Source organism: Colletotrichum aenigma (genome assembly GCF_013390185.1).
Source record: "Colletotrichum aenigma strain Cg56 chromosome Unknown KSG_Cg56_contig10, whole genome shotgun sequence".
NCBI classification, from domain to species: domain Eukaryota; kingdom Fungi; phylum Ascomycota; class Sordariomycetes; order Glomerellales; family Glomerellaceae; genus Colletotrichum; species Colletotrichum aenigma.
Window position 1 is genome coordinate 580,833 of NW_023500916.1, and position 22,609 is coordinate 603,441.

General features: G+C 54.4%; 3 protein-coding genes across 3 annotated transcripts; all 3 read left to right on the forward strand.

Moving 5' to 3' along the window:
- Positions 1 to 2,864: 2,864 nt before the first annotated feature.
- CGCA056_v014011 (uncharacterized protein) lies at positions 2,865 to 4,080 on the forward strand (the record flags this gene model as incomplete). The annotated part of the gene is made up of 2 exons (XM_037329253.1): positions 2,865 to 2,871; positions 3,656 to 4,080. The coding sequence occupies 2 exons, from the start codon at positions 2,865 to 2,867 to the stop codon at positions 4,078 to 4,080; spliced, it is 432 nt and encodes a 143-aa protein (XP_037171466.1).
- Positions 4,081 to 9,696: 5,616 nt separating this feature from the next.
- On the forward strand, positions 9,697 to 10,471 carry CGCA056_v014012 (putative oxidoreductase; the record flags this gene model as incomplete). The annotated part of the gene is made up of 2 exons (XM_037329254.1): positions 9,697 to 10,040; positions 10,105 to 10,471. 2 exons carry the CDS (start codon positions 9,697 to 9,699, stop codon positions 10,469 to 10,471), a joined length of 711 nt encoding a protein of 236 aa, XP_037171469.1.
- A 1,771-nt stretch (positions 10,472 to 12,242) lies between these two features.
- On the forward strand, positions 12,243 to 12,630 carry CGCA056_v014013 (uncharacterized protein; the record flags this gene model as incomplete). The annotated part of the gene is made up of 2 exons (XM_037329255.1): positions 12,243 to 12,326; positions 12,445 to 12,630. The coding sequence occupies 2 exons, from the start codon at positions 12,243 to 12,245 to the stop codon at positions 12,628 to 12,630; spliced, it is 270 nt and encodes an 89-aa protein (XP_037171468.1).
- Positions 12,631 to 22,609: the final 9,979 nt, after the last annotated feature.

The following is a 22,609-nucleotide window of genomic DNA, read 5'->3' on the forward strand; positions in this document are numbered from 1 at the left end:
ATAAACTCCATGTCCCCAAATCCACCTTTTTCTTCTGGGTGTTGCATCGTCGACGTTGCGAGTCGAGGGGATAAGGGTACCTTAGCCAGGGGGGGCAAAAGCAAAAGCAGAAGCTCAATCGGAACAAGGGCCCGGAGTTGCGTCCGGTTGTAGGTAACGGTAGCACGGAGAGTGGGATGAGCAGAATCCCGTCAACAGACCGCACTCAATCCGAAACCGAAATCTCCTATTCCTAGCCATTGTGGCCCGAGTTCGAGCTCTGTGCCGTGCACCAGCTTTTGATCAATGCCACATTGTGCCTGGCGAAACACCAAGAAGCGCCACGATGTTCACACGCAAGGGCAGGGCAAGAGCGCGTCTAGCTCGCTTACAAGGTTACATTGATCGAACCGTTCAGCCGCTAGAGTTATGCGCGCGGGCTGTGTTGCGCTGTTTGACATGGCTTCCTCTGCCCTACAGACCAGGTGTACGAGTCGGTCACCTTGTTTGCCCAGGTTCGTGTTGTCCGATTCATGGCCTTTTCGATCAGCCTAGACCCTTTTCTGCACCCTGGATACGGCTGGATATGGGATGGTAAAACGTCTACGGGGATAAAATCGCAGTATTTGCCGCATGCTATGATAGCTCGCTGATTCTATGATAGCAGAACGGACGAGTGATAGGCGGCCAGGCCAGGCACGTTGGTCTGAAGTTCGGGACACATTGCCCTTCAGGCAACGATATTCCCACTTCGGGCCGGAGTCCACAGTGTACCTCGTCCGTCCCGTGGATTGCCCTTGGTTATCCCGTCGAATGAGATATGGGCAGGCGGACGGTAAAATCGCTCACTGGAGCTGTCCGTCCGCTGTGCTGTGCTGTGCTGGCCGAGTCGACAACAACAACAACACGCAATATGGTCGTGCCAGCCCGTGGCCCGCGTGCCTATATGCACTCACCCATGACCTTATGCCATCGAAACAGTCTGATGCTGCTGACAGGGAGGCTGACGGGCGTGACAGGCCTGGCTCCGAGCCTCTCGGCTTTGCCAGACAACGGTGCCAGATAGAAGGAAGCTGAAAGAGAAACAATCTATCATAAGAAAAGGTTGAGGAAAAGCTGAAGGTTCAAGGGACGGGCGTAAACTCTCGCCGAATATCGATCGAGACGGAAATATCTATTTCGGCGCAAGGGCGCGATGGGAATGGAGTCAACTCCACCCGCGATGAGCTTATACGAGGAAAATGTGAAAATGTGATTTGACGCGCCGCTCTCATGTGCTTGTGCATTTGTTTTGGTGTCGGTGCAGCTGTCTGTCAGTAGAAATGATAGACGCTGATCGCCGTACCAGCTCGTATCGAAAGCCGAGGCAACGACTTCGAAAGATGCGTCCTGAAGCGCGGCCGTCCAATCGGCGTCAAACGGTTGAAATGACAGTTCCTCGTTTTTTCGCGCGCTCATCTCAAATTTCATTACATGAGAGACGCCTACCGAGTCCTTGGGAAGCGCCCTTTCATCACGTCAAAGTCGCACTAAGCGGGATGCGAAACAGCGCGACCGCGACAAACCTCACCATTGATTGATGAAGCGTCAAAGAAATCCAGCCAAGCGCGCCGGATGGGAATCAGAAACAGGCGCACAGAAATGAAAAACACACAAGAAAAAAAAAGGGAGGAGGAAACTTGGGGGCCGTTTCTGCCCAAGGGCTCCAGATGGCAGCTTAAAAGGTTCAACTCAAAATATTCGCAAATGCAGCCCCGAGGGGCTGGCCGCTAAGGAACGGAATCGCCATATCACGCACATTGGACCCTGAAGCCAAATAGAAAGATGCAACCGTTGATCCATTGATATTGGTGAAAATAAAGAAAGGCAGCGGATGGAGGTGAAATTCGTACGAGAATAGAGTAGGCTCGTGTTTCTGAAACGCAGTCAATCTGTTCTAGAATCCTATTAATAGCGGCCGCATCCTTGAAGAGCCCTCTAAGCTTTGAGGCACCCTTTGAGCTTTGAGCGCGGCCCCGGAGAGTCCTTGTGAGGTCCCCTGGACAGCCCTGTTTGATGGGAAATGGGGAAGAGGAAGAAGCCAATGCGAGATGGGCAAACTTCAAAGCAAAGAAGGATCCCTGGGTTTCTCCGTGGGAGTCGAGTCCCGTCACTTCGGCAGCCAGCAGGCAAAAGCATAGAGCTGCCGGAGCCTGATCCTTTCCACTGCTCCTCTTCTCGACTCTTTGGCCAGTAGCAAGTCAGGCAAACGGGCAGAGAACCAAGGACAGGCCAGGTGCAGAAGACGGCGGAGACAGCGAACAGGTCCCCCAATTAAGGTGTTCTTAGTCATTATGCGACTCTGCGCTGCGCAGATGCCATGCAGTCGAGTCTGGGCAACGCTGCATCATGACACGCTGGGCCGTGGCCCAGGCTGGGCTTCTAGAACCGGAACTGTATGACAAGGCTTCCAGGCCTCTGGCCATCCGCCATCGTGTGTAGGTAGCATCAGATGCTGCTGCGCGTGCGTCCGCAGCAGGCAGCCCAGCAAAAGAACCGCAAAGGCCGCAAAGGCCCAGAGGGTTCCAGCAAGGATACATCTGGTTGCTTCTGGAGCACTGGTCAGTCTCTGGTACACTTCGCGGTCCTTTGTCCCTTGCCCATTTTACTCCACACGGACAAGCAGCCCAGAAGGAAAGAGACTGGCCCAGCGGAAAGCCAGAAGCCCCGGCCGGCTGCCAGAGTGCTGCTGCAAGAAAAACAGACAGAGAGAGCCACAGTTTGGGCCGAACCCACAGGCCAGGGACCGCTTGACTGGAGATACCCACAGTCCACGGTCCAGCCAGACGCCCGTCCAGGGCGAGCCAGACGCCGTGGGCCCCTCTCCAAATCTCTCTCTCCCAGCCATGGCGAGTTCCCCCCCGGAGCCGTGGGAGCATTGGCGGCGAAGAGAGGATGCGCAAGGCCCAGGGCAAGGCATGTAGATACTGCGGTAAGGCCAGGTATGGCTAGAACTGGGGGACTCTACTCTGTAAAGAAAGTAGGTACATCTGCTGCTGCTGCTGCTGCTGGATCCATACATGCCGCATGGGATGGAGTACCTATGGTGCTATGTATGGATGTGGTATATGGAGGGTACGGATACCGTATGTAAATGAATGAAGGTGGATGGATGCCGTCTGGTGTAACTCGCCCGGTCTGGTTCGTTGTCCCGTGGATGCCGTGCCGTAAGATGATAAAGACCCTTTGAAATCCCCTCCAGCCTCCTTTCTCCCCCCCGTTAGACTTTTTGTGCATCTGCCTCGTCTTGGACAACAAAAGTTGCTGCATTTCTCACTTGTGTCTTCTTCCTGTTTTTTTCTTTCCTTCTCGTACCTTCCCACCCCAAAAGTAACAGGTTCCCCCCAATTTGCTTTGAGGCCACTTCCGTCACCGTCCGCCATCTTCAGACGATTCCCACAGCCACCCGACATCCTCGGACTTCCAGACAAAGACATCCAACCGACGCATCATTTAGTACCTGCAAGAAGTCTCTAGAAGATTACAAACTGTCGACACAAACCAACAACAGCAGCATTATCACCAACAACAACAGCAGAGCAAACCCCCACTGCTACTCCACCGGATCAACACTCGCATAGTCTGGAGCCACCATCATCCAGGCACACAAACAAATAGCAGCCTCGACGACAAACAGGAACCGTCCCCGTCTCCGTCTTCGTGTTCGTCTTCGTCTTCCTCCGCAACATCGACGACATCCCATCGTCGATAGCCTCACTCTCTCCCAACTACACCCGCAACACCGCCACCACGGCTTCTCCAGCGATCGCCACCATGGGTTCCCCGAGTGGAGCCCTCCGCCCCCGAGCATCGTCAAACTTCATGGGCATCTCAGCAACAGGATTCCCGCCATCAATGACGCCTCAGGAAAAGCACCTCTTCTCCGACCGCGTCAACTCGGCGACAACCCGCCTCTCCAGCACAATGGCCGCCAGCGAAACCGACACCGGCTACATGTTCGTCGTCTACTTCCACAAGAACACCGCCGCCGACGCCCTCTCCCTGCTACAGGCCGCTGACATCCGAGTCAGGGGCCACCCGATCCAGTTTTCCTGGCACTGAACTCTGCTGGCTTTCTGCTGCTGATCCTCAGCCAGTGTGCCTGATCGATGGGATGGATGCGCGCGTCCAGTCACTGATGTGCGTTTCTTACCATCATGCAAAGTGGTCTGGTCTGGTCTGGCCTGGCCCGGTCCGTTCTGCCAGCAGCCCCAGCTCTGCGTCTGGCTGGAACAGACCGAGGGTTGATCCTTTCTTCTTCCATCTTCCTCTACAGCTGCTTCCTTTCTTTTCTTTGCTTTTTCTTTACCGATACCCAAACTACTGTTAGCACCACAATTCATCACTACATCATTTTTTCATCATCCATCATCCGCCCGGCATCAGCCAGAACCACAACCACTAGCACACAGTCACCTTTGCATACACACACTTCCACATCCGAAGAAGAGGCGAGGACATGCGGGAGGATTAGGAGGGAGACAAGAGTCATTGGTCCATGTTCCCCCATTATTCCCATCTCCAACCATGATCCATCCAATTCCCATGCCCTCTCCCTAGGCTTCTCCAAGGCTCTAGGCTCGTCCTCCAATTCCCGCCCGACCGCCCCGGGAGCGAATCCTTCAGCGATCCATCGTCCCTCCCACCCACTCCCTACCCCCCTTCGGCGATCTGCAAGTCTAGGCCACCCTAGGCCACCCTAGGCCACCCTAGGCCACCCTAGGCCACCCCCGTCCTCCAGGGCAAATCGCAAATCATCCATCGGGGGCCCCCTCCACCCTATCTCCATCATCTCACCTTATCTCATCAAGAATCACGCAAAGGAAATTCAAAAAAGTACTTGTATATCTCTATCACTTTTTTATTTCATACCGTCTTTGGACACCCCTCCCCGTTTACCCACACAAGGGCACACTTCGCTTCGCGTTCGCGACCGCACTCGATAATGTTGCAGATGGAACCGCATCTTATTGCAGTTCTTCCTGCACATCCGACTGCCCACTCTTTCTGCTTCCCCGGGTGGACCGGCCGCCCTCGGCCGGCAGTAGCCCATGTGTCGAAAGGGGTGTGTGTCTGTTGTGACTGAGTGTGTGTGTGTGGGTTCAATCTGGCCTGTCCATTGTGTTTCCTTCCCATGGCGAACCGGAACGCCGTTTGTCACGCCGTCTGTTCTGTGCACTACGCCCAGTGTAGTGTACAGGCAGCGGCAAGGCAGAATCTCTCACAGCAGCAGAGACGGTCAAGAGGAGCCAAAGGAAAATTCGAGATGAGGTGAGGTGAGGTGACGCGGAGCAGGATGGACGTTACGCGGCCGGGCTTTCGTCACCACCAGGACCAGGTTATCAGGTTTCTCCCTCAGGTCTGGCCGTCCATCCACCGCAGCCTACCGTCCGCCTGCTGCAACCTCTTGCAAGGGGTTCCAGTGCGAGTGGAATTGTGGATTGCGGGTTTGCGGATTGCAGCATGGCACGAACGGGTGTGCACAAATTTTTTTTTTACCTTTGGGTTATTTCGTTCTCACGTCTCCCTCGCGCTGGATCAGGGTCACATTCGTTCGGCAATCGGACGGCCAGTGTGGGACGCCGCCGTTCATCATTCAAATTGCACCACCGCCGCCGCCGCCGCACTTCGGGAGCGAACCACAACGGGGGACCACCTTAGATGAGACGCGCCAACGCAATCATCACCGATGCGAAATTCAACCCAACTGGCAGCCGAAACCTGGTCTGATGAGGGGCCCTTTTTCGAGACGGGAACGGGATTGCGGATGGATACGCGGGAATTGGACTGGATGCAACACGGAAGGGTGGAACGGTGATTGGGAAGAATTCGACCCTCGCTGCAATCGGGAAATCCAAGAGGTTCGTGCACATCGCAATCATTTCCCCATCACCCTGATTTTACTTTTTTTTCCTTTCTGTCTGGCCTTGTCCAGACGGTTCCAACGGGTTCTGGCCAGTGTCAGTGTCAACACCCTCTCGGTTGGTCCTCGCAAGGATCTTTTCTCACTGGCAAAAACGTCCAAGCGGAGTTGCCTGGAGCGAAGGCGAACAGCCACACGCTACCAATGACACTTTGTCCTTGCATACAAACATCGGCTGATAGGAGTTCCAGACCAAGTTCGATTTTGATTACCGGCCCGACGTGGGGGAGCATGAGGAGGGGACCGGGGTTTGGCCCAAGGCAACTTTGTGTGGCGGGAATACACCAGCAAGGAGAAGGGAAAAAAAGAGCAACCCCAATCATTCCCCGCGCGAGTGAAAGGGAACCCTGAGCCAAGATGGATGGGCCAAGAGCAACGCAAAGCAAAGCAACACCGCATCGCTATTTTCGCGCGTCATCCCCTATTACTCGCCCACTGCAACAAAGCCTCCGACAAACTAGAGTTTCCGGAAGATTGTCTTCTGGAGTAAACACTCTCTTGGCCCTCCCACCAAACATACCAACCCCGCTTCACCTGGGCCCCCTTTCTTCGACCATCGCCCATTCACGACTCCATCTCGAATTTGCATCGGACATCGGAGCAAGCACGCAGTCGCGTTCACCCTCCCGCCGCAGGGTCCTCGAACAGCGGGCGGACTACACACAGCGCGGGCTGTGTTACGCGGCAGCCTTACCTGTGTGCATCTTGGCGCGATGGAAGGGAGGAAAAAGGGACTTATTGCTGTGTCACACGAACGAAAGGCAGCAGAAAGTGACCATCACACAAAGGCTGTTGGTCACTTTATGCTTGGCTTTTGTCATCAGATCATGTACGCGGGGTTCAGCAATGCCAGGCGACAGGCGAGAATGCAAACCAAACCAAACAAATCATGAATCACAAAAAAAACACAGAAGAAACTTTCACACACACAAAGAACAAGGTCATCAGACCGCCGCTTTCTCATCCGTTGTTTCCGTGCGCCCCTCTCGCTGTAAACCTTTGGACAGAACAATGTGAAGCCATCACCACCATCAGAAAAGACCCATGAACCATGACAAACGAAACCGTTAATAACCACAAGCCCACCCCATTGTCCTATCCCATTTAATCTCCGTTTCGCCCAACTGGAATCCAGATGGGCCGATTCCCACCCCCGAACGGTTGCTAAAACTGAAACAGGGGAAATTTTTACATTGCGCGGTCCCGAGGATCCGGGTTTGTCCTTTCTTTTCTACGCAGCGGGCGAGTGAAGTACATACTTCGCACAGGGCGAGCGTAAGGGACGACGGATAACCGTTAAGCGGCGCCCCAATCATCAATGAATCCCTCGCGCGGGAACAAGCAGCCAGCGAACGGACGACGGCACGGACCCCTGGTGCTGGGTTGATTGCGTGTAATTCCCATCTACATGGATCCATGGACGGCAACAGGCGAGAGTGACCCCCCCTCCCCTCCCCTCTCCCCATCCAGCTGCTGACACCAAACCCGGCGTTCCGCGTTCCGGATATCCCGCGGCAAATCCAATCCCCGTGTCCCGTGCTTTCCAGGCCTCAAGCGAAATCCCGGCGTCGGCGATATTGGTTCTGCCGTTCGTTCCTGAGTTGGCGAGGTTTATCGGCGCGGGGCCCGAGGATCTCGGACTAGCCCCATTGTCGCTCCGAGAATCAGACGGCGATGCATAAAGATGTAAGCCGAGAAGACGCCCATCTGTGGGAGAGTGACGAGTCTTGAGCCATCACCTGAGTCTTCCAGAAGGATGGTCTACGGGTGGGAGCAGGTGGGAGAGGGCGGCGGCCTTCAAGTCCATGTCGCCACAACATGCCCGCTACGGCCGACAACGCCCCCAACCGTTCATGCCCTCGCCAGCTGAAAACTGCTCCAAGGAGAGGGGCTCGCAAGCTTACACCCTCACTGCTCGAAACGCGAACTCACTGTGCTGGGGTGCTCTGTCAGAATGCCATCGGCTTACAGTCCCCCACCCCCGAATCCGGCCTAGCCTCACGTCACGTCTGCCCGTTGTCTTTCACCTGCCTTGTCGGTTCCGCGGATATGCTTATGATGCGCTCCCTCGGCATTTGGCGCAGACGCGAGGCTAGTGAGGCGGGCTTGTTTTTGGGTAGCGGCTCGGGAGCCGGGTGACTCAGGATTGCGCGTGGCCAGCAATGCAGCCGGCTTACAGTTTGCTTTCCGAAAGGGGTTTAGACGGGGTCAGGCTTGACGTCGGGGAGGTGGCCGATGCAGACGGCTTACACTGGTGATGGCTTCATCCGTCGAGAAAATAGGGGGCTTGTGTCTTGGTGATGGACTGGTTAGGCTGCCGCGTTGCGACAACAGCAAAGCTTGTGGAATTGGAGGGGAGATGGGCGGATGAATAACATTGCCGGCGGAGCAATTCAATTGCCTTTGCGTGAAGATGCAATGATGATGTGTTTGTAGGCTTGAACATGTGAGGCGACGGTCTTGAATGTCTCTTGACGACGAAGCTTTCCTGGTATAAATGGCTGAGCGCCTATCTGCTTCAACTCTGAGTGCCAGACATCTCTGCGCCTTCAATCTGATCATTGATCTAGAACACCAAGTCCTCAAGGGCAGTTGACACAAAACTTTCGCCAATTTTCCAACCAAACAGAGCTCTTAGTATCCGACTTCTTCACGTACCGGATTCGTCTGAGACTTGACATCGTCTGAAGATACGGTATCAGTACACGGACTTCGGTGTGTTGCCATAAGCACCGGACGAAATTGACATCACTTCAAGTAAATCGACACATACATCATCAAACTCCACGGTTCACGCACGTCGGCATCTTCTGTTGAGCAGCAACAAAAATCTTCATCGCCAGTCTCGGAACACAGCCAACTGCTTCGTTCGCATTGTTTTGCATCGTCCGCCGTTCGTCCCCTTCTTCGTTTCCGGTTACGTCCAACGATCCACCGATATCAAAAATGAAAGCCCTCTTTGTTCATGAGAAGGATCTTCATGATCCAACTCCGTCGATATCGTCCCTTGAAGGGAAAGTGATATTTGTTACCGGAGGTAAGGAACAGCAGCCAACACCCACCCCAATACACACTCTCTCTTGTCTCTCATACTTCTTTCCGCGCTCAATATTTGCTCTCATCGACTTGTTATGTGGGATTGTTCTACTACTACCCCATCACCTTCATTTCTGTTGATAAAATGGTAATTTCAACGTACATGCTTCCAAGTTCTACGTCGTTTCAGCCAACTAACATTATCGAGTCTGCAACATCACCTGGCCCGCAGAGCGAAGCCAGCCTACTGCTTCACGCTGTAACGGTTCGGGGCCAACTCGACTTTGATCAATTATCAATGATAGCTTCATGATTTCTTATTCTCATATTATCATGGCAAAGCAGAATGCTTGCCATAAAAACACTTGAAAAATTATTACTGGACGACGGACTCGAAATATCTAACTCATACTTCTTATCTATCAACTTACCAGCTTTCACCTGCCTTCCTTCACTCCCATCTACTTTCTCAGTTGTTCACCTATCACAATTCCAACTCGTTTCTCTTCATCTACACGACTCCATCTTCATCTTATCCCTCCTCGATACTAACATATAATCTAGGAACAGCGGGCCTAGGCAAATCCACAATCACCGCCCTCCTCCGCCATAACCCCGCCCATATCTACTTCTCTGGCCGGTCCCAATCCTCCGCAGATTCACTTATCTCCTCTCTTCCCGCGTCTATTCCCTCTCCACCACCCCTGACCTTTGTCAAGATGGACCTCTCCTCACTCTCCACGATCCCTACCGTGATTGCCAAATACTTCAACCACACCCGCCTTGACATCCTCGTCAACAACGCCGGCATCATGGCTACCGGACCCTCCCTCTCCGCCGATGGCTTCGAGATCCAGTTCGCCACGAACCATCTGGGTCATGCCATGCTCGTCCGCACCCTCATGCCGGCTCTCGAGCGTACAGCAGCCTCCGGTACCGATGTCCGCATCGTTAACCTGGCCTCCGTGGGGTATCAAGGCCACCCCCGGGACGGCATCTCCTTTGCCGCGCTTCGCACTACGCAAATCGGTCCCCCCATGCTCGGGGAGTGGATCAGATACGGGTGAATACTTCCCTACTTTCACCATTCTTTCAATGATCACGACATATTGAGATCCGCATCACAGCCAAAGCAAACTCGCAAACATCCTCTTCACCCGCGAACTCGCCCGCCGCCACCCCTCCATAACCTCAGTCGCAGTACACCCGGGCGTCGTTGACACAGGCCTCGTAACAAACCAGAATCTCAAGAATCGCATTCTTGTGTATCTGCCTAACAAGCTCATGGGCGCTACGGTGCTCACCCCTGAACAGGGCTCCTGGAACCAGGTCTGGGCCGCGGCTGCGGCGCGGAAGGAGGACCTCGTTAACGGCGGATTCTACATGCCCGTCGGACACCTGGCAAACGACAAACTTGATTCCTGCGCGACGAACGACAAGTTGGCGGGGGAGCTGTGGCGATGGACTGAAGATGTGTTGGCTGGGTTTGACTGAAGCTCAAGCAATGAGAAGGTTCAAATCATAGTTCATCTCTGGATGCTGATTGTCCGACTAAAGAAATGAGAGTAGAGTTTAGGTCTTCTCAATACCTAAAGCCATATAGAAACTTCATTCATCAATGACGCAGTGTTGGTACTCATACAGATAAGTGCAATGTTATCCGATCAAACTCCCTTGTTCATTCAAGATCCGAGAAGAAGATATCAGTACCTTTCAAGTATTGAAATACCAATCCCTAGTCACAGTTACCGTTAATGGAGATGAATTGCTCACAATCTGAACCATTCATAGCTCCCCCAGCTCGTCTCAACAACCTCTCTCAGAAGGAAAACTGCTGCTCAGATCGAATAACTTCGACGATAGTAAGCACAAGAATGAGACGGGTTGATGACGTAGCCTCCAGAATGCACAGAGAAGTTATGCAAGCTTGCATGCACGCCGACTGCTATTGACGACGTCAGCGTAAGCCGATCACACCCACCACCGCTGCGGTCGACCGGTGAGTCACAACGCAGACTCCGTCCGCATCTGTCATAATGGCAGGATCGCTCGCCGTACAACGAGCACGGTGGCGCAGTGGTTAACGCAGTGGACTTGAAATTCACAGATCCCTGGATCGAAACCAGGCCTTGCTCATCTACTTCCTTTTTACTGCACGTGGCGGTGTCGACAGTCGACAACGCCTTACACGCCCTACGATGCCGAGATCATCCTTTTTGGACGGGATGCCGCGAGCGATTCCGCCGACCTGCGGGCCAAAGATTGCCAAGGGTGTTGACGACGGGTCATAGACTATACCGGCGACTTTGGTCTCGTCCTCGCGGCCTGCGTGTGAGTCGCTCGGCAATATGGGATCATTGATATTGGCCTGCTTATGATATTCACCATGTTGCCTTCAAGCCGAAGGGCATCGTCGGCTTACGTGTCTATGTAGCATTTTACTAGGGCGCTTGTATAAACATTGCCGGGCTTTTATCATTCTAAGTGCTGCTTTTATAAATAGCGGAATGGTAGACTATCTACTAACTCTCAAAGTGTGATGTTTAACATAGGTCAAATCCGCGTCGCCTGTGTCTTGGATATCTAGCAAAGAGGCCAAAGTGTAGGTGTGCAGATCGTGACTTTTCTAACTATTGGATGAGGTATTCTTTCCTTATAGCCAGTTCCAACTCCATAAAAAAGCCCTTCTAGCACATAATCCCGAACGACTGTCCCCGGGGAGACATTGGCGTTGCCGGTGGGACGCTGCGAACGAAATGGCGGAGCCAAAACAGGATATCTTCCTGCCGGGATTCATCTAATCAGATTCCATCTGATGAAGAGCTCGCAACAGAAGGTCGTCGCTTAAGTGGATACTTGAACCATTATTCTATGCTGTTTAGTTTACTGAAGTCAAGAATATCCCAGCAGACACGCCTTGAGAAGGCCAAGGAGGACCATTGAATGGGTCTAGTCTCGGAAACCAAGTTCCGATGAAATGACTGATTGATGGAAGATTTTACGAATCCTGAAAGGGTGCCACATTGAGACGGTTTGCTCATGTGACAATGCGTTCGTAAATGCGAGCACATGCTATCGCCAGCAGATTGAATCAGGTACAGATAGCTTAAAAGATAGCATGGCTTCAATGAACACAACAAGAGGACCGGATGTGCTCTGGCATTGACGCATGGAGTTCATCTATAAAACATCTCATGACTCCCTTCCATCACCAATGCCACAAACCACACCCTCTCAAGCATCGCTCGCAGCAAAGGTCTTCAAGATGCAGATCACCGCCCTCCTCCCCTTTCTCGCCCTCGCTTCCAGCGCAATGGCCAGCCCCATCGCCGAGCCAGCCACAGCTCTCGTACGTCCATCTCACACCTTTCTCCGTCGTGCTTCCTTCTCCTTCCCTTCTTCCTAAAATCATGACGGCACCATCCAAAGACTCGAAACTCGCAACTGACCCATTGACGTGCCCACAGGATACCCGCGCCGGCTGCCCTGCCCAGGTCACCAGCTTCTGCAAACAGTTCCGCGAGGTGCTCGGGAAGTGCCGCAGCGGCCAGTGGAACTGCGTCCATGGCAACCCGCTCACGCTGGACGGCAACTACCCCATCTACACGCCTGCCGGTGTCTCGTGCTCGAAGGAGGGAGACACGTGCTTGTGAGCAGTGTAAGCGCGCCCGTTGGTGGTACTTGATAAACGTAGTGTTGACTGACACGCGAAAATAGCCCATGAACGTGGGCCGAGAAACCGTCTTCGACCGAGCACACAGCTGCCATCTGGAATCGACGGACGGCGTGTTTAGAGGGAGGTTAAATGTAGACAGAATCAGTCTCGTAATATGACTCCCAGCGGCCATCGTCTTGCATGATGTTCACGTGCCTTGCCGCTTAGCCAGTCCTGTCAGAACGCAACGCTCCTCAGGGACTGAGATGTTCTTTACAAAGCTCAACTTACAGGACACCGAGCCCAAAATCAACACCTCAGGCCGAAGCGGGGGTGCTCCGACCAAGAAGGACGCAACAATGTCAAGAAATCACAAAACAAGAAACGCTCGGAGAAGTTGGCCAAATATCTTCAGATCAGCTGGAACACTATCTCCGTCGGTGCGGATTAGCCTTTCCTATGGTAGTAGTCTCCATTATGACACGCACACATCAAGACAACCCTCAAACCTCCGAGTCTGCGTCAATGATCAAGTGGCCTGGAGAGTTCTCGTCACCCTCCCCAACCCGTCTAAACGTCAAGGGGGAACTAGACCACGTTTTTCGGGGGAGAAGCAGTTTCTGGTGGACCTGATCTATCATCTATTCTCACTGCTCGAAGAATGGTACGTGATGAGAATGATGAGAAATTTGAGCCCAGAAAGGGATCGCCTTGTTCGAAGCGGACGTCGCGAGAGGAAATCATACCATCTACACCATGCGCAACACATCGAGAGAAAGGTAATATTCGCGTACATCTGTGCTGGATAGCTACTACTGGGACGAGTGTCTCCAGAACGGATCCACGCACGAGTATCCGGATCACGCATATTGAAAACCAAATATCGGAGTCATTGGTCGTGGCTGGAGAGTGACCACGCAGGTGGTCGTATGAATCCCCTGCGTTTCAAACCGTTTTGAGGGCCATGCTCTTACTCGAACCCTTTTCGACATCCAGGTCTCATTAGAGATGACTCCGTTGAATACGATACTTCAACCGCAGAGGCGATCTCGAAGACCTTACATGCACGGAGGATGGGCTTGTTTTAATCATATCGCCGTGACGGGGCCTGGGATGGCTGGAGCCGACCTGAGTCTCCTGGCTCTCCCAAATCACAGTCAGTTGGTGGATGGACGGTAGAGCATTCGCCGGTTCGGCGCAAATGTGGCCGGGAATATATCCCGCTGAGGTTGATGAAGTCAAAGGCAAGCAGACAAGCAGAGAAAATTTTCTGGCGGAAAAGACAGCTTGTGGAATGGTCCTAAAGGGAATTAAAATGGTCATTGGCAGCTATGTTTGCTTGCAACATTGGTTGCTTATCATAGCGGTAGAACGATGCTATCGGTTAAACGATCTCGGCAATCGCACATCTACGTCACCGGATGTGCCTTGAAAACCAACACGACGCAAAGGCCGACAGAATTGACACCTCAACTAAGTGAACCGTTGTAAATCAAACCACCTGAAGTCGCGACATGTGTCACCGTGGCTTGACACCTGGGGAGATGCCGTGGCGTGCCCTGCTGGTTATAAGCAGCCGGGCCGACGTCCCATTAAGCGCTGGTCTGAAGTCGGAAAGCCGCCGACTGATATTGGGCCGGCAACGGACATATACCCGTTTCCTACCGTCTCATCTCAACTCTTTCAAGCGTCGCACCGGACCTCGAGGCCGGGTACGAAATGGCACTCGACCACCCCAAGGTCTCCCCGGCGCGCTCAATTTCAATGCCACCTCGCACCATCGCGTCGCCGACGCGCCGCTACAATCAGCAGGTCCCCTCATCTGCGCCAGCCGCCAGGAGAGACCGAGAGAGATCAGTGATGGCGGAAAGTCCCATCGCCGCGTTTAATTTCCCATGCGACTTTTTGACATTCGCCTCGCAGACGCCTGCCCTGGCTATCCCAAAGAGACCTTATCGCCCGGCCTTCCGCAGGTCGCCTCTCTGCCGACGTCACGTCAAGAGCACACCACCAGCGTGCGCGCCCCTCTCGAATGGCAATCTCTCCCAGTCGCCAGGGTCGGCCTGTGGCGGACGTTAACATACCCCGCCAAACGCCATCGCCGCACACCCGGTCCGCGCCTTCAGAACCGCGTCCATCATGACGTCCCGGGAAATTTGTAAACAAAACAAGGCGGGCCGGCATTGGACGTCGTCGTGAACGCGTGGGTGCGCGCAATTCTTCAGTTCAATCTATCGCCCGTGTGCTGTAGCGAGCGCCAAGCGGCACACTGAGCGCCAAGCGGCACACTGCAGACGACATGAAGCTACTGCGGTGCACTCGCACAGCGTATGCCGTGACCACGCCCTGCAGCGAGCATGTTTGAGAGCAGTGACATAAGCACGAAGGGTTCGAATGGCATTGTTCAAGACGGGGCCGCTTCTGTGCGACCGCTGTTCGGCCAGTGGCAATGAGCCGATCCTCTGACCAGGGAGTCGAGTCCCAGCCCCGAATCCGCCGCTTCGGGTTGCATTCCTCGAGGCAGGGGAACAACAAGCACGGTCGGCGACACGTGGGGAATGAGATTCTCGTCGCCCTGCTCCCAGTGTTTTCCAATATTTTTGAAAATCCAATCGAGGTCCAGAACTTTTGTGCGAAAACTCTTCTACGACGTCAGGTCCCCATTTGCCCTCATCATCGATCAGAGTTTCCGCGAGCCCTGGCTTCTGGCCCGCCCTGTTGGAAATCGAGGGGCGGCCCAACCGGAAGGAGGGCTGCAAACCGCGGAGATTGCGGGCGGTCCAGCGCGGCGCGGAAGCGAAATAATGTCGTCGTGTTAGCGCCGACAAGGGGCTTTTGATGTGACAATGCCCTCCAGCCAGCTGCAGAGCGAGAGGCAATCAATCAAGGAAGGCGTGAGGCCGCAGTCTGTCTGCAGTGCCCGACTGCCTAGCGGAGTCATGAACATCGTGACTCGTCGGGAATCGCCATGCGTGAAGTCCATCTTGTGGGGGTCTTCCTGCGCCTTCAATTTTTTGTCCATATTATTTGTGCCCTAGATTTAACGTAGAGAGCTTCGTATGACCGTTGATGAGTTGTTCATGATCTGTAAGGGCCGGACGTAGTACGTATCGGCAGTTGTCTTTTGGCAGCACCTCGTTGCAACGGAATGGCAGCTCCATCTTGCGGCAAGAAATGCCGAGTTGCATCATTTTTCGGGGTCTTTTAACAGGCGATCTTCGTCAGCTTGTTAACTCCCGACGACGACTCCGGACGCTCGGCATATTGTGCCTGTCTTGATTCGATGAGTCCATCGTCAACAGGTCATCTCTCCACTCGGTCAGAGGCCCTCGTCTTCCCCAAGCGATCAGCCCCGGGACAGCCTTGCCGGCAACGTGTCGTGGTGTGGACCGTGGAGACACGTTCTAGTGCGGGAAAAAAGCTTTGGACCGCCAAAACAACTGCAAAATCTTAAAGACTGGGAACGGCCCGGCTTGTGCAGAGGCGAGCGTCATCATCGGACGAACCGCGAACAACGCATCTCGTGCTGACCCCATACTTTTGTTCCCAGTCAATCAAGCTGCAACAACCTCAATCTGCGGCTCTACCGGGCCATCGAGACCCAGGCCGACGAGATTCATGCCGTAGTGGCGACTGGGACAAACCTGGGCCGCAGCGGGGAATTACTTCGCCGTTTCAACAAGCGGGAATTTTGGGCTTTCTTGGAAAATTGGAACACACTTCCATGGCTGAGTCGACAAAGTGCTCGAACCCACTTCCTTCATCAATGTTGATTAACAAGAAAAGTTTGGCCTGGATCTCGATGTATCCTTTTCACTCTCGGTTGATGTGCGCTGGAATTAACAGGGCGCAACCTCGGACGACCGTCCGTTATCCGTCTCGTCCCTCGTGGGAGACACTGCCGATCAGTTTCGACCTGCGAAAATCAAAAGCTCATTCCCGTTGTTGGCCGCCAAGAAAGCACGTCTTGAGATTTCTTCCTGCGCCGACACGGTCAATCTCGAGCTTGGATCTCGCTCCCACCGCTGATTGAAATAGCGCTATTGACCAAACCAGTCATCAACCAACGCCCTGGAATTGGGAATAATGGTTCTCTGCACGAAAAAAGCCCTGTGTTTGCCCATCTTCATATCGGATTTGCTCTGCAGCCTTCCCGCCCCGTTGGGCTTAAGGCCGCCTGTCGGCGAGAGGCTCTCGCCTAACGTGCCTCACCATCCCGACGATCGAATATTCTTTCAGGCAGCGGATGCCGGGATCTGAAAGTGAGATCTGATACCCGAATCTTGCACTTGGCTAGGTACTGCATTGGTGCGGCGTTCTCCGGGGCGGCGGCGTTGCAAGAGTTGTGCAGAGCGCGATGCATTCTTCCGTGACCTTGGCTTATGTATCAAGTCCTCGGGGAATCACGACGCCGACAGAATATGCTGCATCCCTTCTCAAAATAAGTGTAAGGTGCGGCGCTCATTGTTCTCTATCACCTAGGCTCGAGTCTCCCCGTTGCATTGTCTGGAGCAGGTGATAATTGCGCTGGCGGACGATAGCAGATGGGTTGTTGCACACGCAGCGGCAACGCCATCACATCACACCTCATTGTGCAAAATGTAACCCCCCACCACCAGTCAGGGGTAGCAGGCTCATCACCGAAAAGGGCAAAGGGCCAGGCACGCACTTCTGATTGGTCGCGGAACCACGCGGCCGATCCGCAGGGATGCGCCGGGAGTGAGTCGTCTGCTGGTTTTCCCCTCCTCAAATTTCGAAAAGGGGGTGTGTACAGAAAGATTGTCACTGCCTGCTTCTGACAGCGAGCGTTTGCTTGGCTGGCGGGGTCATCGCTGCCCTCTTTGCAAGTGGACAAGGCATCGTTGTTGTCTCTCGGGAGTCGAGACATCCCTGAGAATGAAGTCAACTCGCACAACTCAGCGAAAGTCGTTTTCTTCTGCTGTATTGGCCGACTGAAGTATACACAGGTTCTTTGGTGGCTGACTCTAAACACTCCTTCGTCGAGTCGAATAGCCCACCACCATTAGTGTGCTCGGCGTCGTCACTCTGAACCAACTGTGAATCAGTGTGTTCAAAACTTTTCTGGACAACTGTGAAATGCTGACCTCGGTTTGCAATTGTGGTGGGGCAGCTCCCCGACGCATGCGTGTTTGCAAGAAAGAAGGCATTTGCCGTGAACAATCGGACTTGGTCCTTCGGCATCTTGAGAGGATGCTGTTGACAAGGATGCAAGAGTTGTGTCCTGTCGTGTGTGAATCGACAACCGTTCCCCGTTGACCACGCCAGCGCCGTTCGTCTCGGGCAGGGCGATGGGTTCTCATCCGTAGCCCAGGCGGACGAGGCCCGGACGGAGCAAGGGAAAATATGGTCAATTTCCAGTGTGAGACATGGCCCACTAGGCCAATTGCGAGAACGAATCAATCTGTCACCGGCACCGAGACATACGGACGTCGAAACAAACGCCGATCCGAAACCAAACGGGTGACAAAACCCAATGATTCATGAGAAGGCTTGGATGGACGCTTTTCTGCTCTGCGCAGGCCGAATTGAACCTTTCGTCCAAGACTTCCTCCCGAGGGTTTGAGAGCGAGATGCGCGGAAGCGCTGTTGATTGGACAAGAGTCGAAACGCGCATTCACCACAGCCAGCGGAAACGCGGGGGTTGCATGGCAGCGCGGGTGATTTGCAAAGTGGGCGCGGGCCAATGCTGACCTGGTAAAGCGTATCGGCACTGCCATTCGAAGTCTCAAGTGCCACAAGGGGGATTTCATTGAACTTGTCGGTGTCGGGCGTCCACTGGTTGCAAACTCGAGTAAATAGCCTTGTGCATAAGGTTGGGCAGACGGATTTATGTGTAACTGTTCGTATTCCGTCCCTTGCTGCTCACAGCCAGCAGTCGCGAGAAGCCAACCTCGAGAGTTAAGCTCAGAAAGGGGGCCGGCGGGCGGAACGGGAAAGTAGTGGTGGCAGCAAGCTCCGACGGGATCTTGCGTGACGCCGCCAGGATACACCAGCCACCTCCGAGGTGACGACGGCGGCGTGGCTATCTTGTGGTCCTTAATCATCTATTGGATATTGGGGTTGATGGCATCCCGTAAAGACAGACGTGTAGACCGACCGTCCACCGCTGGGAACAAGGCGTGAAGTCAAGCTGAACTCGTTGCAGTCGAGCAGCACAGGTTTGGTTGCGTCGGTGCGATGTATGACACACAGCAACGAGCTGCCACCTCAGATGAGCCGAGGCTGAGTCAAATGATGGAGGTTAATGATGGGCCATCGTCCCAATGGATGGTATTCGTACAATCCGTGACCAGATTCGCCCTGCCATAGTTCAGCTGGGCAAAAGGGTCCTGGAGTCCCAGGGTCCAAGTCTCGCATCACATTCGTGTGCTTCCATGGGTTTGTCTCTAACGCATTGCATTGAACAGTGGCCTGGAGAGTTGGAGTCTATTGAACGACGGAAAGACGACATGTAACTTTCAGCAGCCTTCAGCCGAGCCGCACAGCGCTTGCGCCGGCGACTGTTGCCGGTCGGGCTGATGTTGTTAGCCAATGTGTCCAGACCAACCTTTCGCAAGCGCTTCAGAAGCCATGGCAGTTCCGGCTCGGCTCTAAAGTCAGAGCTTGCGAGCCGTCAGAAGATGCGGCGAGCTTGCAACGGCTGGCGTGGTGGTTCGGCCGGGTGGTGAGACAGGTTAAAAAAAGGCGTGGTTTGCTAGCGAGCCCCTGAATTCTTGGTATTGTTGCCGACACGCCCCGTTGAGCGACGATGCTCTCTGGCCATGAAGCATTCCAGGGACTTGGATTGACGCATCTCGTTTGTATTCTAGCGATCAGCATGGAAACGTCAATGCGGGCCAGCGTGATCTATGTGAGGATATGACATCTTGGCATGGTAGGTACTGCAAAGCGTGCCGTCTGCTTCTTTTTAAGGTTAAAAAAGATGATGCTGAGCGCGGCCTCTGGTGGTCGGTCATGCGGTCGAGATAGGGCGACGCAGGGCGATGCAGGAAGACGCAGGGCAGCGGCGTGCAGTGAGCGCGGCGGTCAGTACAGGCAGGTCTTCCGGTGCAAAGGCTCCTTACTTTGTCGGTAGTAGGCAGCTGGAGGGAACTGCTGAACCGTGTGGTGCTCAGTGCTGAAGCAGCAGCCAAAGGCTGGCCTGAGATGACGAACCCAATGGCAATTTGGCGGAGCAGCGGGCATGATGATTAGCCATGCAATCTGGAGCCAACTCCCGTGGGTGTTAGAGGCACGCCTCCCCCTCCTTCAGCTGGCCGTTTGGACGAGAGGCGGCCAGCAGGCTGCGGGATGAAAGCTTCTTGGAGCAGCCCTCAATGCATATGATGCGAAGGAGATGCCGGCAGAGAGCAGGATACATGCAGCTGGCCTGCGTATTGGGCTTGAACAGCGGGCGGGCGGATGATGGTTGTGGCTGGTGGCAATGGCGATGAAAGTGGCAGGCAGGAGGGCCGTTGTCTCGAGGTTCGGGGGGCGAGACCAGGAGCGTCGGCATGCGGAGGTCAGTGTTGCTTGCGAGACCAGACAGCGGCTCACGGGACCGGGAAGGTGGAGGGCGCATATCCCGACGATTTGTTTTTATTGACGATGATTTGAGTGCAGCCTGTTTCGTCCGTTTGCCGTCGAAGCGCCTCTCCTGGGCCCAGTGAAAGAAGGGGCACGACCTAGTCTGCGCATCGGAGTGAACAGACGGTGACAATCTCGCAGCGCGTAGGCAGACTGGACGTGGACGGGACGTGGAGTGGCTCGGACGGTCGATTTGTGGTCACTTTGCAATGATGCTGATCAAAGCTCCGGATCCCAATCAATGGGCAGCATTGCGATGGCGGCGGTAGATGTGGTGTTTTGTGATTTGTATGGGCATTGTGAGAGTTTCCATTGCTTGAATGCGACTGCACAGATGGTGCTGGACCGAGGACGAGATCAAACGGCGGTGGCGGATACAAATGACAAAAAAACAAACGGAGGCGCTGTCGATCGAGGGAAGCTGGCATCGGGCGGTGTCATGCGCATGCTCCTGCTCCTGCTCCTGGAGCGGTGGTGATGTTGACGTGTTTATTCTTTTTGCCGCCGTAGTCGAGGCTGGCGGTGGCCATCGGCGTCGGTCCCGGTGCGAATGATGCGGGCTGTTTGGGTTGCTTTGATGATAATTTCTTGTTCGGGCCATAGAAGTGGGATATGGAATGGAGGATCCCGAGTTATGGCCTGCAGGAATGGACTAGACACACATTCTGGTCTGGTGAGGAAGGCAGTGTGAGAAGCTGCTGCCGCCGTCGTGTTTGAAATGCGGGAAGGAGCAGATGCGATGCGTTTCCTTCCTTCCTTCCATCCATTCATCCATCCACCCAATGTCCAATGTTCCTGCTAAAATGGAAATTGCCTCCTCCTGCTTCCTGCGTGCTGTCTCCTGCGCCTGCCTGTCGCCTGTCGCCTGTCTCATGCTGTGTGTCTGTGGTCTGTGCCATGTGTAGAAGGTGCTGATGAGTGTTGGAAGGAGCAGCGCCGGGCGTGTACCTGCATTTGCTGCATCTGCCGTAGGTATTTGCATGTCCCGGCGGTCGGCGCTCCTACTTGCTGTACCTTACGAATCGATTCCCATGACTGCTCTGGTTGGTTCCTTCCTGCCGTTTGACCAGGCTGTGATCGTCATGTGCACTTGCTTTTTCGCTTCAGATTCAGCAGAGCAGGTGCTTGTGCGTCCCCTTGCCTGGACTGGACCTGCTTCAACTGTGCACTTGCAATACCTACCTTACCGGAGAACACAGTGGGACGGGGACGTGGAAGGACTCAAATTTGGCATTCGGTGCAAGTGAACATCACATTGCGCAGGTGCACCACCACCACCCACCACCCACCCCCCTTCCCTTCCCTTCCCGTGGGCCGCACCTACCTAATCTCTCCTGATCCCTCATTGGCGCATCTCGTTACTCCTCCGTTAAGCCCCTGCCGCCATTCCACACCGGCGTCGCTAACATGGCACCCGCCAGTTGGTAACTCATCCCACCCCTCTCACATCTCTCCAGTCACCCAGTCCAGTGTGGTGTCGCTGCACTCTCCTCTCCACCTGCCGCACCGCTTAAACCACCTCGACTCAACGCTAAACGGCTCTCTCCCCTGCGCCCCGGTCCCCTGTCCTGAGCCAATCCTGGGCTTGCCCTGTCCCCCTCGTCCAATCGCAGAGCTCCTTGCAGCTCCCACAGCAGAGACCAGACCAGACCTAAGCCAGACAAGCCAGGCACAGGCACAGGTACAGGCACGCTCAATCCACGCCTGTCTGCCAGGTACCGCACCTTAGGTTGTCCACCACTGCCAGGCGCGGGACCAGGTACAGGCCGCAGGGGGTCTCTTTTGAGAGTTCTTCCTGCGCTTCTCCAATCTCTCGCTGCCTCTGCCCACAGTCCACGGCCCTCGAATGCCCCTGTCCCCTGTCGACCATCCAGACGACCGACTGCTCTTTTTTCCCTCCTGGGTCACTCCTTTCCCTCCCGTCACCTTCAATTCCACCAGGTCTCCAGTCCTTCTTTCCCACTCGCCTGCCATTCCTTGTTCTCTCTGATCAGCTACACCCAAGTCACTCCCTTTCTTCTTCCGGGTCGTTTTGTTTGCCTGTCACGGAAAAAAATAGGTAGTAAGGAGGAACGAGAGGAAAAAAAAAATTCTAAACAGGAGGACCTCCCACATATCCAACATCACGCCTTCTTCTGTCTCTCCTCCTCCTCTCGCCCCCTTCTCCGTCGTCTTTCGACACCGTCGACTACCTCGATCGTCAAAGCAGCAAGTAGCAGTCTCTCGACGACTCGCTTGGACCCAACAACCGAGAGAGTGAGAGGCACAAAGAGAATCGAGCGGCCCTGCGAGATCCAGTATCTCTGCAACCTTCCACCACCCCATATCGACCCAAAAAGGACTTCTCGACCGGGATTGTCGAATAACCCCCCCGACGGCCACGACTCCCT